This window comes from Phocoena sinus, chromosome 9 (genome assembly GCF_008692025.1).
Source record: "Phocoena sinus isolate mPhoSin1 chromosome 9, mPhoSin1.pri, whole genome shotgun sequence".
Classification (NCBI taxonomy): domain Eukaryota; kingdom Metazoa; phylum Chordata; class Mammalia; order Artiodactyla; family Phocoenidae; genus Phocoena; species Phocoena sinus.
In genome coordinates, this window is record NC_045771.1 from 8690463 (window position 1) to 8711179 (window position 20717).

At 36.0% G+C, this 20717-nt stretch overlaps 1 protein-coding gene across 1 annotated transcript in view; it reads right to left on the reverse strand.

The window, feature by feature from the left end:
- The window catches only part of CNTNAP2 (contactin associated protein 2), a 2098245-nt gene that overhangs the window by 1180099 nt on the left and 897429 nt on the right, over nt 1–20717 (reverse strand). Inside the window, exons 6-7 of the mRNA XM_032643309.1 lie at nt 9620–9823; nt 4775–4959 (exon numbers count right to left, since the gene is read on the reverse strand). Coding sequence (XP_032499200.1) covers nt 4775–4959; nt 9620–9823 — 389 coding nt within the window. The remainder of the gene's footprint in view (nt 1–4774; nt 4960–9619; nt 9824–20717) is intronic.

Sequence of the window (20717 nt, forward strand, 5' to 3'; positions counted from 1 at the left end):
TCAGATTTGGGGGGCTATAATTTGAGAAGTACAGGTTTAAAGATATTATAGGTCTCCTAGGTCCTAAGGAATAAGGTCAATGCTCCTTCCTGTGATTCTTAAGCAATCATTGCCTATAAAAAGAGAGTATATATTTTTCTACATATTTTTGATCAAATTATAGTACTAAATATCAATTTCATATAATACAAAATTATACTTAATTATGTATTGCCAATGACATTTACTGCTAAGAATTAGTAGTGAATGAATCTATTAATCATAGCTGTAATATCAAGATATATAAATCAGATATATTTCTCTTAATTATTATTAAATTACCAATTTTTCTTACAAAGTTTTGAAAATGAAAGACATATTTCAATGTCAAGACTTCATATTTTATATATAAAGCAGAGATATTTGGGTTTTAGAAGACACAAATGATGCTTCTGTTATTTATGTTTTGGCATTTTATTTTTACTTTTAAAAAATTTAAATTTTTAAAATTATTTTTTAACCATTTTTTAATTTTTAATGTACAATGTTGTTAGTTTCAGGTGTATAGCAAAGTGATTTAGTTATCCACATATATATATTCTTTCTCAGATTCTTTTTCATTATTGGTTATTACAAGATATAGAATATAGTTCCCTGTGTTCTACAGTAGGTCCTTGTTGTTTATCTATTTTATAGACAGTAGTGTGTATATGCATTTTAAACGCTGAACTGGTTTTAGGGAAAAAGCACAGATTAATGATGGTTTATGAGACAGTATAAAAAACCAAAAAACCTCACTTAAAATAAAATTAAATGTATTAATACCAGTTAGCTGTATATATCATTTACCTTAGATTTTAAACATGGGAAGAAAAAGAGAAAAACTAAGAATACATAAAAAATAATAAGGAAACTACAAAATGAATAATAGAGTATTCTAAAATAGATTAGGAAAATATTTTCAAGGGGCATTGAACTGAACTTATTAGGTGCTATACACATGTAATTAATAACAAAGGTAAGAATTAATGATACTTTAATGGAGTGTTGTATTTCCCATCTAAAATTCATTTTATCAATTTCTGCTCCAGTAATAAAATCTTCCAGCCTTAATGACATGCAGCATCACATTTTGAATAATATTACTAAGTGCTAGTTAAAACTATTGTTTTATTCCTTCTCTGTGTGCATAGTTTCTTTATGGGGGGACTCTCATTTTCCTTCCGGATGATGATTCACACACTCCTTACAGTTTCTCTGTTTTCGACAACCCTTGGCTCATGTCCTACCTTATAGAAGGTACCCTGGTGAAGCATCACAGGCTCAATTTACCAGATTCCTTACAATTAAGAGATGTGGGTTCAAATCCCAATTCCTAATGTAACTCATCATTTGATATTAGGTGCTCACTACTTGTTTCTTGTTATGTATCCTCATCAATAAAAGGAAACACGTTCTGATATTGTAATCATTCTCATGGTTAAAAAAAACTGTTGCAGTTGTTAGATTAATAATCTGATATTGCTATGACTCACACAATTGCCTTATGAATGGCACTGCCATTCAATGACAACGTTGACTCTAAAAAGGAATTGCACTGACATTTTTGTTAGCTACCAAGAGTTTCCAAAGGGTGGCAGAGACTGCTAGATACCTCTGAGTGTCCTTTCTCCCACCTTCTTTAAGAAAAAACCATTGTTTTTCAGCTAGGCACAGGCTCCCCAGACAATACATGGCATTTACCAACCTCTTTGAACAAGTTTTGGTCTCATGAGATTTAAGTGGAAGGGTTGTGTGTGACTCCAAGAACTATAATTAAAGGGATGGGGGGGCACAGTCTTCTTCACTCCCTTCCTTCGCACTGTCTGGAATGCAAAATGGAACATGAGCGACTATCTTGGAGTGATTGGCAGAGGGGATGGAGTAGCAGCAGGATAAAAGCAGACTGTGGTCTTGATGACCATGATGCTGCCATTTGAGCCCAGGGCTACCTGCCTGTAGGCTCCTTTTATGTGAAAGGAATAAACATGTATCTGTTATGTTCAGTCTTATTAATTATAACTGATATATGTGGTGATTTCTATTACTTCCTGTTGTCTCCTCACATAACCCTATGAGCAATGGGCTATTATATTCACTTTATAGAAAGGGAATGTGATTTCACCACTGTCACACAACCAGTTAGGGGCAAAAAGGGATTCAAACCCAGAATTATGGCTCCAATTTGAGCTCATGCAGTTGATTCTCTAAAAATCCCAAACGGTTTCTAAAATCCTAGCCCAGTTCTGCAATGGACAAAGGAAAGGCATTTCTCTACTTTCCAAGCAGGGCCGTATGGCAAAGGCAAGGGCATAACATCCAAAGTGGGTGTATCTTGGCATTTGGATAAAGAAGGGAGAGAAGCCAGGACAAACACCAGTCTGCTGTCCTGCCCTGTGTGGTCACTGGCTGGAGGAGGAAGAATGAAGTGAACTGCCTCTGTACACCCTTGCACGCTTCTCAGGTCACCGTGTAGCTACAGCTTGACTGCAATGGTGACTTGCTCACTTTTAACAAGCTACAGAGAGGTCAGTGAAGTGAACGGTTAAGGCTTCTCCCCCCCGAGAAATGCCCAAATTGAGTTATGTCAAAGGAACAAACTTGTCTTCTATTGCTTCTTTTATGATGTATCAATATATCCCCGGGAATGAGGCTAGGTATTATTTAATTAACCACTGGCAGCAGTGTGCTGGATCCTGCCAATACTGGCTCATGAGAACTGACTGTTAGAGTCATTGTTAAAAATTAAATTATATAAGCTTTAAATTCAATACATTAAACAAAAAATTAATAACTACTCAGAACTCATGTCTACATTTTCCTATCATGTATGCTCTTGAGGTTATTTACGTTTATTTTGTCTACATGATGGAAATATTGAATAATGGTGTGGTATAATAAATATTTTTGGTCTTTGTTCCCAGTTCCTGGCACAGAGCTCCTAAAATCCTTGCAATTTCCTGAGTAACAGGTGTGTCTTTTGTTAGTCATAATGAGCCATTTCGTGCAAGGAGATGTGTGCAAAAACACTGAGAGACCGATTCTACTATAGTCCCTAATTTTCTTTAAACAAATAAGCCAAGAGAATCCCTTTATATTCAAGTAAACATGTTGAGATATAAAGGTAGGCCCAACCATTTGCATTGCAGCTTTTGCCAATAACTGCAGGATCTGAGGAAAGTAATCAGGTAGTAGCTCTACAAAGAGAAATGTGTTGATTCTCTCCTCATTCTTTCCAGTAAATTAAAATTTTTTTCCTGTGTCTCTCTAACAAATATGTCTCAGGCATTTTAGTGTACAGGTGAGGTTCTCAAACATGGTATTCTATCCAGAGGGGCTTCGAAGTGTCGATGAAACTGCTGACCCCATAGAAAGCATTGTGTGTGCATGCATAGTCATAGATTTCATCGCAAACTCAAAGGGTCTATAACCCCCAATTTTTAATTCTGTTTTTGAAAATTGGAATTGTGTTTGCCCATTACTAATGTTCCAGGATTTCTCACCTCTTCTATGGTACTTCAAAGTTTATTAATGGAGAATGAATAATTCATCTTTAAATTCTCTCCTACAGTAGGAGATAAGCCACATAAGTCAAGATTCATATTAATTTACAGAAGATAGAAATTTTAGGGATTTTCACATTCTTTCCCTTTCAACCATCATCTTTGCTTTAAAGAGATGTTTGGAGGAGTAATTATTTCCTGATATCCTTAGATTTATTTTAATGTTAATAAAGTCTCTATATCAAAGTTTATATGGCATATTCTATTCTAAATTTCTATTCAGAAATATATGTAATATATTTATATTACAGAAAATTTAGAAACTATTTAAACATATAAAGAAAATAACAGTTGTAAATCCTGACTTTTTCACTTACTACGTTATGGTAAAGCACATTCTATGTTCTAAAAGATTTATGTACGGATATCAGTAACATACATATATGTATATGTATATATCTGCAATTTCAAAACTGGGGGCCAAGGCACATGGAGATGGCACAGCAAACTCATAGGGGTGCCCCAGTGATGAACATCTTCTTACAGAACTTTTATCCCTATTTATGATTAACATTTTTGATGGACACTTTAAGGTTGAACTGCTCTCCAAATAATTAAAAAACTTGATACGCCTACCAGTATAAGAATATATATTTTTTATGGCAACAATATGATCATTGATTATTTTTTAATCTTTGATCATTTGGAAGGTAAAAAAATATTTTTATTTATGGACAAGCTCTTTAAAATATTCTGAATTTTTATTTCTTTTATGACAATGATATCTGAGAAAACAGAACTTGTCAATGACTTAACATATACCAGAACTCAGGATTTCTTATTCAATATTTTGTAATAAATATTAGACAATCCTATGTACATAATATACTGTACATCATCAAGAACAGGCGATTTATGTTATAATTAACTACCAAAGGAAAGATTACAACTTAAATTTATTGTGGTTTTGTTAAATGGCCATGATAACATGATAAATGGTCCTTCTCTTTAAATATATCAGTATGTTATTTTGGTGTCAAGTTTTAAAACATGTTTTAAGAACTCATTTAGAATAATTTAGAAATAAATAAAATGACATATTAACAAATTAGGTTGTCAAGTTGTAAGTTAAGTTTTCTTTGGAGGATAAAATGAAAATGGTATAGGAAGGTATATGATTAACAATAATACAACAAGACAGTAGGAAACTGAGGATACTTGATGCATTACAACTTATACATCCTCAAATTTACCTCATAGTCCAAATCCAGGTAGTCGAACTCCCCATTGGTGCGGAAGTGCTGCGTGCTTCTGTCCAGGGTGAGGTTGATGCTCCGGCCCTGGCGCTCAATGACCACAGAGTGCCAGTGGTGATCATCCAGCAGACTTCCTGTCATCACGGACGTGTGGCCATATATGGGGCCAAGCTGGTTGCTTCCTGAGTCACGTGAATGGAAAAGAAACAAGGCAAAGCCATCACGACCCTATGTCGAAGTAGACCTTTCATCTACAACACCAAGGGCGGACGTTTCTCTAAAGCTCTGTCTATTGAAGTTAACATGGGAAAACCAACGTGTAACTACACCTAAAAACAGTTGTATGTTCAAACTACATAAAAGCTATTAAAGACAGAAAGAAGTCTGCTCCCTTAAAAAACATGAGCTTTTTTTTTTTTTTTCAATTACTGTGCCATGAATTGTGCTAAATTTGGTAGATTCTTTATAAAGTCAGTGCCCCATGGGCTCTGGGGCCAGAGTGCCTGGATTCTGATGCTGGTTCCACCATTGGCTTGCTCCATGATCCTGGCCAAGGTGACAGTTCTCTGGGCCTCTCTTTCCTCACATGTAAAAAGGGAAGAATAATAGTACCTGCTTTACAAGGTTGCTGTGAGGATTAAATTAATTAGTACAAGCAAAGAACTTACACACTTCCTAACATACAGTGAACATTCATTAAATGTCACCTGTTACTTTTTTTATTATTATCGTTGTTGTTATTATTATTGGTCAAGAAAACACAGCATGACAATTTTCAGGTTTTTTTTTTTTTCTGATTCCAAAAGCCATAATCAGTATAATATTTAATGTCATGGAAAGTTTACCCAAGTTATACGTTAAAATAAAAAACTGCAAAATTATATATGCAGCATTAATCCAGTTTTGAAATAAGATCTCCATGGCGACAAGACTATAAATAAGAGTGGAAGGTTGTGAGAATCTGAAATGTTTACTAAAGGCATCTCCGGATGCTGTTTACATATTTTTTACCATTTTTTATTTTGTCTAATCAAGCATTGCTCTTGATGGTCAGGCAAAGCTAAATGCTATAAAAATACAATATTGCTTCAGAATAAAGAGCATAATAGAAGTCAGAGAAACACACAATTGACTGAAGAATTAAATTATTTTCGTTTTTTCACAGTTAGGATGCTAATATGCCTATACCTGACATTTTCTATGGATTTCCCAGATGAAATTTCTTTCCTTTTGGTGATGAAATCAAATGTTGCCCTGTGATTGTCATTATGATTGTGTATGTACATTGGCGGTGGGACAGGGAGAAAGAAAAGAAAGAATAAATTTAAGTGAAAGACTACATTCAGTTTCATTACTTTAAATATTTAGACTGGAAGGCTAAGCAGCGACTCACGTGCCTGATATTTAGGTAACAGCATTAAAGAGTGACAGCGGATATTTGAGTGGATGTGTTTCCATCGCTGTCATAAATTCTAGTCAATAAAACTCTACACAAACTGCTTTCCAATAATGACATGGTAGTGATCTTTTTAGTGAGGCCATATGATCACTTCTTGTTTCAGAACAGTAATGTCACACTCTTACAAGCCCCAGTGGCTTTTAAAGGCTACTCTGTACATTTCACTTTTTTAAAAAAAAAACAGGAGAAAGGTTTGGAAAAATAAACGTCTTTGGATATGAGCCAATTGCTCTGAGTGTGTGTGTGTGTGTGTGTGCGTGTGTTAGCATGCATGTTTTTATAAAGCACTTATTTTTGGTTTTCTGGTTTCTCTTCCCCCATCCCTCTTTCTTAGCTTCTACTGAACCTGTTTTTCAAAAACTATTTAGGGATATGTTTCTCCCAGGTAATGCATGAATACATGTTTAATATTACAAATAGAGAATATTATAAAGAATTAATATGTAAAACATTAATCACTCATTTCCATCACTAAAGATAGTGTGGTCTATTTCCTTCCAGACATTTTTCATTTACATAACATTTAATTATATATACATATAATTATATAATACATATAATATAAAAATATTGATATATTTTCCTACGGTTCTCATTTAGTGCTGTACAGTATTCCCTAAATTATTCACAGACATTTTAAACACATACCCACTTATTTCTATATGTTAAGCTTTATTTCTTTCAATTTTTGTTATTGTAACGAGTATTGCAAAGTACGTCCTTGGACTTAAATCCTAAAGTTATTTCTTATTATTTCTTTATATAAAGAATTAAAAATATCTGAAGATACATTATCAAGTTGTTTTCTTGAAATATTTTCAGGAACAGTACAAAGAATCCTTTTTGTCACATAACTCACCAACACAGGTACTATCATTTTAAAATTTTATTTACTTGAAAAAATTGGAACCTTGTTATTTTATTGTACATTTCTTTTATAGATAGTTTGAGCATTTGGTGTTTATAGATTATTTATAATGTTTCTTCTACAAGTTTTCCTTATATTTCTTGGCAATATTTTCCTCCTAAAGTCTTGGTATTATTACAGAGTGGAATGAATTTTTATTCATGAATGACATTAAACTTCTATATTTGACATTTGCATTTTCCCAGGTTTGGGCAGGCGTTTTCATTTTATGATTTTTTAATATAAAAATTAAAATATTTCTGTGTAATTATATAATCAGCATTTTTGGATAATTTTCTTTTTTGTTATAGAAATTATTATTTCTATCAGAGATTTTGAATGTGAAAAGTTTTATAATAAAAGATAAATCTTTGTAGACAAGATTATAGCAAGTATTATCAAGCAAGACAATACTATAGCAAGTATTATCAACCAAAAAACTAACTGGTTTTAATTTTTAGTATAATCTTGATTTTCAAAGTAATAAAAGTTAATATAAGGGACACAAGCCATATTTAAGAATGTTGGAACAACCATATTGATAAGGAAAGTAAATAGGCAGGATCTCTTTTTGTGTTCTAATTTTTAGTTCTATAGCTTTCCATTGGGATGCATTTAACATGTGAATTTTAAAAGATTATAAAAGAATTCTATAAAGATTATGAAGTCTTTTATAATCTTTATAGACTATAAAATCTTTATAGAATTCTAAAGTCACTGCAGCATAAATAAAACAGAATATATGATGCCCTTCAAACAACTCTTGCATAAATCCCGAAATTTTTAGGCAAGCAAGAGGAGGATAAATGTACTGTTGATTTGCATGAATTGTAACTGTGAATGTCAGTATCTGTGTTGTGGATCTTCCCTTTAGCTTTAAGTAAACCTGAGCTACATTATCAACAACCAAACATGTATTAGGATTGTCCACTTAAAAACAACAACAAAAGCCCAAAACAAAACAATAACTCCTTCTTTGAGTTTCATCTCATTCTCCAGTAAACATATCATTTCTGATTCCTTCATTTCTAGTTGATAATATTTAAAATATTCATTCCCACACCTTTCATCTTTTCTTAACTGATGACAATAAAATGACTGTCCTTTCTATTCCACTGAGAATAAATCAACAGTAACCACAATGTTGCCAAACAGTGACCTCAGTTTTCTGTCTTCTTAAGTGACATTTTAGGCGAATTTGACACAGTGGACCGCCTCTTCCCTGGTCTCTGTGATGCCACATACTAGTATTTCCTCCTATCCCCTGTCCACTTCTCCTCAGTCTCCATGTAGTATCTTCTCCTGTTAATCTCATACATGCAACTCCCTAGTTGAAATCTCAACTTTGATGCCTAATAGGCAACTAAAATGCACCATATCCAAACAGATGTCTAGACTTCCTCTGTTGGAAAAAACTAATACTTCTCTATTAGAAGAAACTCTGTGGAGAAAATAAAGCTTTCTGTATTTCTGAAAATGGTGCTAATGTCCATTTGGAACTCAAGCCATACCCTAGGGATTATCCCTTATACATTATCTTTCTTTCTTACTCCATATCCAAAGCATTACAAATGATACTGAATTTACCACCAGAATCATCTCCCAAGTGGATCAATTTCTCTACATCTCCACTGATAGCCACCTTCTGCAAGCAGTGCTGTCTCTCGCTGTCTCTCACTGTACCAGACTCTCATGTTGATGCAAGTGTTTTCTCTTACAGAAGTCTCAGTACTTTAAAAAAAAATAAGATCATGATGCTATAGTTTAAAGCCTACTAATAGCTTCCCGTTCTTAAAATAATATCTAAACCTTTTACCACGCCCTAAAGGACACTACAGTATTTCAACAATCCTCAATGTTTGGATTTCATCTTTTATCCTACTTACTCATTACAAATACCCACACCAGCCTTTTCCTGTTCCTTGAGCATGTCAGGTCTTAGTCTTTCGTGATTCCCTCCTCTCAATTAACCTTCTCTCAGATATTTTTAGGGCTTGTTTTTGTCATCACTGAAATCTCAGCATGAATATCTTCTCAGGGAGGACCTTCTTCACTACATATTCTAATGTTGATCCATCTTGCCTATGCAATATCCTTTATATATTAACCTATTTAGTTGATTTCACACTCCTCATCATTATTTGAAGTCATTTCTTTGGATTTAGTTGTTTTATAAAAATAATAATAGATAATATAGTGTCTGATGCCCCCACTGTGTCATAAACTTCATGAACTCCATTTTTTTCACCCCCGTATCCTAGATGCTCGTATAGTACCTGCAGAGTACAGGTGTTTAATACATATTTTTGAATGAAGAAGTATATCAATATATATCAACCACTATGAATTAAAACTGGATTGACAATATAATGTGAACTCTTTTTGTAATTTACATTTTAAGGATTAAAGACCATTAGTATTTAACTAATGGGAAGACTAATAAATGAAAAGAATGGTGCCAAAAGTCAGGACATACCTAGGTTTAAACTGAAGACCAGCTTGGCTTTTTTCAGTTCCAAAGTAATATAATCCCCTTGCTGTCCTTCCCCGTGCAAGATTACCCCTTCACTTTCGGAGGTTTTAAATTTCAAAGCAATGACATCTTTCAGTGTTTTCATCTTCTTGTTTCTGAATCTATATGGTAACACAACATGACCATCAAAGTTGATAACATCAGCCCCTAAAAGAAGAAATAAATAATATGTTAGTTTAATTATTGTATGTTGTCATCCAGTGTGAAGTATAACTTCTTTCAGTGAGTGTCTACACAGAATAAATGAGAAAAAATTGGTTTTTTTCCTGAAAACTCTTCAGCCCTGGGTTCTTGTTCTATTTCTTATTTTGGTTGATTGTGTGTCCTGAAGTGGATTAGTACTTATAAAGAATGATCACAGAAACCTTTATCAATATAAATTGTAATACTAATAACATAAATTCCATCAATGACTTACACGCTTCAAATTTTTAACTTAGAAGTTTGGAGTTTACTTGAAAAAAGTAAATTTTTAATCCCTGAGATATTATGAGATTTTATTATTTTCCTTCTTAAATGAGGCTGTTTATGATTCCAAATATCTATCAATATTTTGCTCACAAATTTTATTTTCCATGACATAACAATGAAAGATCTTGGAATGCAGGGTTTAGGGTATACTCCTTTTTTTAATGGTTTTTATATTCTACTACAGTTTCTTTATGGTAGTGCCTAGATATAGTGAACTGAACTTTAAGAAGCTTTTACCATTTGCTTCTAGGACTCATGCCTACCATTTGCTTCTAGGACTCATGCCTGTCTCAAATTCCTTGTTAACCCCTTGCCTTTGGAATGGAGAATTGGGTTGCCCATGTTTTCGACTACACTAAACAAAGACATCCTCACCCATATATAATTAGAAGAACAAGCATCTAGCCTATACTATGATAAGAGTAGTTCTAATTTGATTTTAGGGAATTTCATTGAAAACATGAAATATAAACTTTTTTAGAAATGTGAACAATTTTTTCACCACGCTCAGAAACAAGGGATGGTGGGCAATAGTTGAATAATTGCTACTTATTCACACCAGAAATACAAAATGAGATGATTTTATTTATTACACACTGTTGGTTAGTGGGTTGCCAACCCATGGAATGGGCCAATTGACCTGTAATCATCCAGATCAAATTTTAAGTACAAATAGAAGCTTAGTTACCATAATTAGACCTCTATCATTGAAAATACTTTTAGCTCTTAATATTAAATTGTAGAGAATCTAGACAAATTGGACAGTTCTAATTACGTTAGAATTATAAGCCAGGATGAAGCTGCCCCTCAGTTTGGGGTAAGGTCTTGCCAAATAATCCACAGGGAGACACTGGAGAAAAATAATAGCAAGTTTAAAGCCTGTCAGAGAAATATCTTCTCATTACATGTCCTAGTTCTCTGGCACTGGTTTACTTCACTCAGCATGGGGAATACTTTGGATCCCAGTAACAGTAACAATAGCACGCTACATCATGGCAGCCTAGGCGGAGGAGCAGAGCTACCATAGGTATATTCACTCTCTTTCTGTGCAGTGCTTGCCAGTATAAGTTTTGCTTTTAACTAATTCTATAAAGTGAATTGATATGAATACAGTTATTTCAAATATTGCTTAGAATATCTCTAACTTTTCCCTTCAAATCATCAATAGATTTTGAATATTTAAAAATATCCTACCACCGCAAACATTTATGTTTTTAAATAATAGTTCAGAGAATTGTTACATTCTAAAAAGTTCACAAAGAAAAATATACCTTGGAATTTTGTTTTAATTCTTATAGTCAATAATTTACTATAAGACTTTGTATAATCATAAAAATTTTCTTAATCAACAGAATTCTGTTCTGAGAGTGTGAATCACAGAGGTTTATTTACTATGGAGGAAAAAAAGCAGCCATTAAATTTTGGCTTCTGCTAACACTGCCAAGCCAATTAGATTTTAGCTTAATCATCTATACTGTCACAACTGAATTCCAATTGCAATATCTTTATCATTTGTGATGAGAGATAAAACAGAGAAAACGTGGAACCTGATTATTGGATCCCGGATTGAATTTATAATCCAGCAGCTGGTTGAAGTGACTTTTTGTCTTGAAAAGTGTATAAACAAAAAGTCAGAAGGAGGGAGTAAATTCTGAATTCCAGAAAGTAATTTTGCAGTCAATTTCGTATCAACAACAGTCATTTTATATACCTTCAATATACATTAATTGACAAAAAAATATTCCCCATTCATCTCTTAGGAAGTAAATGTTCCTGGAGCTTAGACAGAGGAAAGAATTCACCCCTCTCCCGTTTCCTCCTAACTCAAAATCAGGTCCAGGTACAGAATAGTGACTTATGCAAATGTTGATGCCTTTCTTCCTTACTTTTAGGGCGATGAAATAAGTGACAAGAAGGATGGTCATCATTTAGACAGTCCTAGGATGTTAAAAAAAAAAAAACACAAGGAATGTTTTTCATGAGGACCAAACCTCATTTTACAAATAGTAAGTGGTCAGTGGTCGGTTGAGAAACTAATAAAAATGCTCTGCAAACCAGATCACTCACATCACAAAATCCAAACTGCTCTTCTAGGAATGGGTTAAATGCTTGTACAATATTAGCCTGTGGATGTGAACTCAGAGTTGGCTTTGAAATTACAAAATTCCTAGAAATAATCTATCATATATAATTTATACATAAGCACACACCATACACTTTTAAGAGAGTCTGGGATATTGTAAAATCCATCAGAGTTTAGTTCCATTTCCTACAAAATACATTACAATCTCATTTGACATCTAATAGTATGTTGTGCTTATTTTGGGACAAGCCATATTTTTTCCCCTATTACCCTGATTGCTTTTCACTCCCTAGAACAAAGTTTTCTATGCAGTGATTAAATATGTGTGGTTGAACTGTTTAAGCAATCTGAACAACAATATGGCTAGTCAAAAAGTGAATGCGAAATCACAGTGCTTCCATGATTCTGTTTCTAACAATAACTCAGAGAGCTGGTAACGTGCCCAATTCATCAAATCGTCACAGCAGAGAAGGCTTTTATTTTAAAACATTTCATTGTTACTTAGTCTTTACTGTCTGAATTTGGAGATACTCAGATGAGATAGTTTGGAAAATTGTTTATCATCTAAAGATTTTATTATTTTAAAAAAGTACCTTTGCTAATTTTTACTACAAATGTAATATATGTTTATTGTTAAAAAGAAATGAACAATACAGAAATATAGAATGTAGAATGTGAATCCCCAAGACAAGAGATCACCAGTCTTAATGGGTAACCAGTGTTGATGGTGTGTCATTCTAGATTTTATGCATCTATCTCTCTGTCTAATGTATGGAATAATGCAAGAAACTATACATTATTACATATACGTGTGTGTGTGTAAATAGAGAGAGAGAGGAAGGGAAAGAGAAGGGAGAATGTCATTTCATTTAATTGTGGTTCAAAATGTATAATAGTAACTTGAGCTTCGGGCAATCTATTTATAATGTGGGGAAATTGTAGGTTTTAGCAAAGTACTATGTTTTATTGACTTTCGTGCAGCAAGGCACTTACATAAAGAATGTATATAATTAGAAATGTAATTTATGCTGTTTATTTGAAAAAATTAAAAATGTATTTGAATATAGCACAACATAAACAACTTTTGATTTCTTGTTTTCTCATAAATGTTTCATTTTCATATAGAAAATTGAGAATAGGAAGATTTAAAGAAGAAAATTAAAAGGACATAATTCTATTTTCATGAAATAACCACTGATAACTTACATTTCTGATTATTTTAATTTGTATATATGTAATGTATGTACATAGATACACAGAAGGATCATACTCTATATAGTTTTGTTACTAAACACTATAGTTTGGTTTTTTTCAATCTCCTATATTGTTTTTCCCTAAACAGGATTTTAATTAGCTAAAAATATACCATCATTTGGATGTCCAGTTTCTTCAATAAGAATCTATTTTGCAGTTTTCTTTTTAATAAACTTTTTATTTTGGAATAATTTTTGATTTAGTGAAAAGTTGCAAAGATAGTACAGTGAGTTCCCACACACCCTCCACCCAGTTTCTTCTAATGTTAACATTTTACATAACTGGTACATTTGTCTAATCTAAGACATAACTTAGGTATAACACTATTCACTGAAATACAGACTATGTTTGGATTTTACCAGTTTTCACAAATGTTCTTGTTTGTTTGCTTTTCCTATTCCAGGATCCAGTCCGGGATCTCACGTTGCATTTCGTCATCATGTTTCCTTAGTTTCCTTCAACTCCTCTAATCTGTGATGTTTTCTCAGTCTGTCTTTCATAACTTTGACACTTTAGAAGAGTACCGGTCAGGTATTTTGTAGAATCCTTCTCATCCTGGCTTGGTCTGAAGTTTTCTTATGACTAGACTGGTGGAGTTTGGGGAAAAAAACACTGAGTTGGGGTGTCCTCAGCACTTCCTATCAGGGGAGGCACGATTTCAACATGACTTTCCACTTGTGATAGTGGTCAAGGTGATGTCTGCCGAGTTTCTTCACCGTAAGGTTACTATTTTTCCTTTTCCGTACTTTATTCTGTGGAAGTGAGTCACCAAGTCCAGCCCATGTTTAAGGTAAGGGGAATTAAGTTCTACCTCCTGGAGGGGGAGTATCTACATATACTATTTAGAATTCTTCTGTAAAGAAGATTTCTTCTATTTATTCATTCATTCAATCATTTATTTATATAATTATGGGATTGTGCATGTTTATTTATTCGTTGAGTTTAATTCAATACTTATCATTATTCAAATTTTTCCAGCTTTAGCCATTGGGAGCTCTTTCAGGTTGGCTCCTGTGTCTCTTTGGTAGGTTGTGGCCCCTGCTGCTTCCTCTTCCCCCTCCCTCTTTTCCCCCTCCCCTCCCCCTCTCCCCTCCGCCTCCCCCTCTCCCCCTCCCCTTCCCCTTCCTCCCCTCCCCCTTCCCCCTCCTCCGCTCCCCCTTCCCCTTCCTCTTTTCCCCCTCCTCCCCTCCTCCTTCCCCTTCCTCTTTTCCCCCTCCTCCCCTCCCCCTTCCCCCTCCCTCTTTCCCCCCTCCTCCTCTCCCCCTTCCCCCTCCTCCTCTCCCCCTTCCCTCTCCTCCTCTCCCCCTTCCCCCTCCTTCTCTCCCCCTTCCCCCTCCCTCTTTTCCCCTCCTCCCCTCCCCCTTCCCCCTCCTCCCTCCTCCTCTCCCCCTTCCCCCTCCCTCTTCTCCCCCTCCTCCCCTCCCCTTCCCCCTCCCTCTTTTCCCCCTCCTCCTCTCCCCCTTCCCCCTCCTCCTCTCCCCCTTCCCTCTCCTCCTCTCCCCCTTCCCCCTCCTCCTCTCCCCCTTCCCCCTCCCTCTTTTCCCCTCCTCCCCTCCCCCTTCCCCCTCCTCCCTCCTCCTCTCCCCCTTCCCCCTCCCTCTTCTCCCCCTCCTCCCCTCCCCTTCCCCCTCCCTCTTTTCCCCCTCCTCCCCTCCCCTTCCCCCTCCTTCCCTCCCCTTCCCCCTCCCTCTTTTCCCCCTCCTCCCCTCCCCTTCCCCCTCCCTCTTTTCCCCCTCCTCCCCTCCCCCCTTTCCCCTCCTCCCCCTCCCCTTCCCCTCCTCCCCCTCCCCTTCCCCCTCCTCCCATCCCCCTTCCCCCTCTTCCCCTCCCCCTTCCCCCTTCTCAAGCCTCCCTCTCCTCTTCCTAGTCCTCCTCATCCTCTTCCTTTTTCCTCTTTCTCTTCTCTCTTTCTGTCACTATATGATGCCCTAAGTTTATCTTGCACTTTTCCTGCCCCAGACCTAGAATCAGCCATTTTCCCAAGGAACCCCCATTTCTTTTATTGTACAATGGCCCTGAGAAGCTTGCAGGTTTTTTATTTTTTCACTTTGTACACAGTAAATTTTCTACAAATATAGTTATCATCTATATGATCTATTCTTCCACAAAATAAGTAAATTATTCAGAAAAAAAGGACAAAAACTTATAAAATGTTTCTTAGTTATCTATTTCATAAGGATTTGCAAGGATTTTGAAGCTCTTTTCATGTTAATCAAATGTTTTCGCATAAACAGTGACTTTTAAAAGCAATAATAATTGCTAATGTGTTTAAGTGATTACTGATTACTCCTTAAATTTGATTATTAATATTTAAGTGGTAATGCGTAAGCCCTAATATTTTAAAATAATTTTGTTTTATTTTCATGAAATTAATATGTACTCACTGTAAAAAATTTATGTCATGTTAAGAAAGCAGAAACATAATCAATTTAAATTAGTTACAATCACACCACATAGATATCAAAATACTTTTTGTACGTCTGTCTAAGGAATTTGTGGTTTTCTACAAATACCAACATTTTCTACAAATCCAAACATTTCTATTGATATAATGAGCATTCTTGTAGTGAGATTCTTGAGCACTGGAACAACTATTTTCTGACTTTAAATTTCTAAAGTGTTTAATTAAAGCATTTGAATTGCTTAAAGATATCAGTAGAGATGTATGTTAACGAGGTAGTATGAAATCTAACATTATGTAATTTATATAAATACCCAAGTCACTTTCAAGAGTGAAATATATCTCTGAAACTAAAGTTGAAAAATACTACAAGGTGCCATTTGCTTAGTTTTGCAAATTTTTACATAGATGCACATCTATGTATTGTTTCTCTTTTTTTTTAATGTCAGATGTCAATATTCTAGATATGTCTATCTAGACCTTTCTTTACAAAATAGCACGTCTGCCATCTTCATCTCTAGCTACTTACGCACTGGTCGTCTTCTTCATAGCATTTATCTCTACCTACTACCTGATATATTGACGGGCTCATGAATTTACAGCATGCCTCCACCTCCAAGAATGTATACGCATCAGAGACTTTATTTTGCTCCACCCTGAAGCTCAGTACTACAACAGTGGGTAAGTCAATATTCGTTAAGTATTTGTTGAATGATTGCATGTTGTCATGCACACTCAAAGCACTGGATTAAAGTAGAATAAACTTCTTTAAACTTTTTATTTAAAAATCTGAATCACGGGCTTCCCTGGTGGCGCAGTGGTTGGGAGTCCGCCTGCCGATGCAGGGGACACGGGTTCGTGCCCCGGTCCGGGAAGATCCCACGTGCCGCGGAGTGGCTGGGCCCGTGAGCCATGGCCGCTGGGCCTGCGCGTCCGGAGCCTGTGCTCCGCAACGGGAGAGGCCACAACATTGAGAGGCCCGCGTAACGCAAAAAAAAAAAAAAAAAAAATCTGAATCACTAGATTGGAAGAAATTTCAAGAATCACTCTGACCCACCCTTGGTGCCACAACTACTAATATAACCAAAGTTTCAATTGTTAGAGAAAAAGAATGGTAATTCCGTGTTACTTTTTTTGTGGTGGGGGGAAAAATCCATGCTATTATTATTAATTGACTCGGTGTTATTTAATTGACAGACATTAACTCTAGTGGAACCAAGTCCATTTCATCTCCTCTGCAGACTGTTTCTGATTAAATCACCTTCTAACCCACTGCCCTTTCCTTTCAATATATCTGTGGTTTAAATGTAAATAGGCAGTTTAAATAGATTCTAAAATGTCAATAACAGCTAATTTAGAATAGTAGCAGCATAAGAGCCTTCTTCAAATCCTTTAAAATATAATGTAGAGACAGACTTAAAAAAATCACTTTTACTTTGGGAAAAATAAAACAAAATAAAAACCATAAAGGCCATCATCTCACATTTTATGCAATATTTCTCCTTAAAATGTGTTGCTTTGCCCTTAAGAGCTTGATAACTCATGGTAGGACAAGAACAATCACATCAGGGAAGTCTGATTTCATTTATCTACAACACTGGGACTCCAGTACCCAGTTGCCTGAAAGACTGATCCACATGGACCTTCCACAGGCATATCTAACTCTACCTGCCCAACACATAATTCTTTCTCTGGGTCTTACTGCTCCTGTTCTTATATCCATTATCCAGTCACTTAAGACAGAGCTCTGGGCCTTTCCTTAGCTCCTCCCTTTCTCAGGCACCTATGTTCCGTCAGTTCCAAGTCCAGTGAAATTTAGCGTGTCCGTGTTTTTCAAACACATCGCTGACTTTTTATAGGCACTGCCACCAGGCTCCCATCACCTCACATACTGTCTATTGCATTCACATTGTGAATGAGCAACTCCCACCCTCCGGTCTTATTCCCCTTAAATTTATCCTCCACACTGAAGCTAGTAAGATCTTTCTGAAATAAACTCTTTTACTGAAAAACTCTCCAGTGTGGCCCGCAAGACCGTCAGTGACAGAGCTCCTGCCTTCCTGACACCCTCACATTTTAGCACCATCTTTTTCCTTAAGTGCTGCTGACGGTAAAACCAACTAAATCCCTTGCTAATTTCACCTAGTGCCTTTCCTTGCGGTAAGCTCACTTTCTTCAATGAACAGCTATTTAAAAAAAATCTAGTTTAAGTTTAGGCATCCTCCAAGCTTCAGATAAAGCTCACCTACTAGAAAGGTTTCCTTGTGTGAAATAGCCCTCACCTATTGCTCCACAGCACCCTTGGATACTTTTATCGTATCCCTTCTCATCTTATATTAAAATTATCTCTTTATGGGTGTGATTTCCTCTGGAGTGTTAAACTTTCCTAAGGTACAGGAGACTCTGGTTTGTTCCACTTTGTATTTCTCACACAGTAAACATCTCTGAAACTGATTTAAACATAATTGGTATTTGAGCTGTGTGCACCCCAATGTTCATTGCAACACTGTTTACAATAGCCAAGCCATGGAAACAACCTAAATGTCCATCGACAGATGGATGGATAAAGAAGATGTGGTACATATGTAGAGTGGAATACTACTCAGCCATAAAAAAGAATGAAATGATGCCATTTGTAGCAACATGGACCTAAAAATTATCATACTAAGTAAGCCAGAGAAAGACAAATATTATACGATATCCCTTATATGTGGAATCTAAAAAAATGATACAAATGAACTTATTTACAAAACAGAAAGAGACTCACAGACTTAGAAAACAAACTTATGGTTACCAAAGCGGGGAGGGATAAATTAGGAGGCTGGGATTAACATAGACACACTACTATATATAAAAAATAGATAACCAACAAGGACCTACTGTATAGCACAGGAAACTATACTCAATGTCTTGTAATAAGCTGTGAGGCAAAAGAATCTGAAAAGGAATATATATATTACTGAATCACTATGCTGTACACCTGAAACTAACATGATATTCTAAATCAACTATACTGCAATTAAAAAAATTAAAAAAAAACATAACTGGTATTTGAGACAACATGGCAAAAGGGGCATTCCTCTGTTCTCATTTTCCTTCAAAACCATACCTGGTACAAGCAGTTTTCTCTCGAAGAGTACAGACTTACACATGTTTTAATGACAGGCATTTATATAAATATTACAGGGCTTCCCTGGTGGCGCAGTGGTTAAGAATCTGCCTGCCAATGCACGGGACACAGGTTTGAGCCCTGGTCCGGGAAGATCCCACATGCCGCAGAGCAACTAAGCCCGTGCGCCACAACTACTGAGCGTGCGCTCTAGAGCCCGCAAGTCACAACTACTGAGTCCGTGTGCTGCAACTACTGAAGCCCGCACGTCTAGAGCCCATGCTCCACAACAATAGAAGTCACCACAACCAGAAGCCTGTACACCACAAGGAAGAGTAGCCCCAGCTCGTGGCAACTAGAGAAAACCCACGTGCAGCAACGAAGACCCAACGTAGCCAAAAATAAATGAATAAAATAAATTTATAAAAAAAATATTACAACTGTGTGTTTCTTATATGGATAAAACTTTAAAACTTGAAATGCTTTCATTACACTCATATTGGAGTTATTTTTTAATAAGCCAGAAATGAAAACATTTAACTGTAGTATGAGTTGAAATACAAAATATATCTTTTCCTTTTAATTTAATGCATTTAAAGGAAATAGTCATTCATTCACAGACACACACCCACACACAGACACACACACACACACACACACACAGGACATCAGAAAATCAGAGTGCTCCACTTGTGAACAGGGTTATCGCTCTAATACATCTAATAATACAGAGATAATAAGCAATTTCTGAAAATTAGCACTAAAAATTAGCATAAAATCTATTGTAGGAAATCCATGTGGAAGCTATTTTTATTTATTTTTGTAAATCGAAAAGTCAAGCAAATTAGACTTGCTGTCTCTGTGATAATATTACTGTTTACTGAAAATAGCTCTACAGCTTTTCACCATATACAATCTATTTCTCTGCTAAGGAGACTATCTAGAATTACAAGCCCTAAGTAAATATCTCACAGATGAGGAAAGGAACCAGACATCAAGAAATCCCCCAGAATGTCTTTTAATATAAATTATTCTTAACATTTATTTCAGTTTTCTGTATCATCACTCAGTTAAACTTACTTCTACTTCTAGTTCCACTGAAAACATTATTGTCAGTGTTGGACCCAAATTTCAACACTATATTGGCTAAGGGATGGCAGGTTGACTTAGGGATTTGTTTTGGGGCATTGTTTTCATGGTAATTTATACAATACTGGGGAAAAGATAAACTATCCAGATAAGTAAAAGGGGAATGGTGGAAGGGGTGTCAACACCCCAGCAATTTCTCCAAGCTACCACAGCTGGCTCCCACTTTCCCCTCGGTATTAACCACATCTTCCGTTTTCTGTACTTTGAAGTGTTGACATGTGGGGCCTTGCTGACCCTGGGGGGACTGCCCGTCCCAGGGTGAGCCAAGTCCTGCAAACACACTCTCCAAATACAAACCAACCAATCAACACTCCACAACCCAGCTACCTCCTCTCTCTGGTTGTCACACTCCAGGCCACCATCCATCTGCCCTAACCACCCCAGGCTCAGGTACCAAACAACAAGGGAAGCCCCTGTGCCCCAGAGCCTCTGAGATAATTCAAACTAGCCAACCCTAAACCTGCTTACTCAGCCTCATCCATTCCTTCCTGTGGAAACCACAATAAAGGCTCTTTCCTGCCCTCCCCCTTCTCCTCTGGCCTCCCCATCCCCCCACGGCGGATGTGCCCTCTCC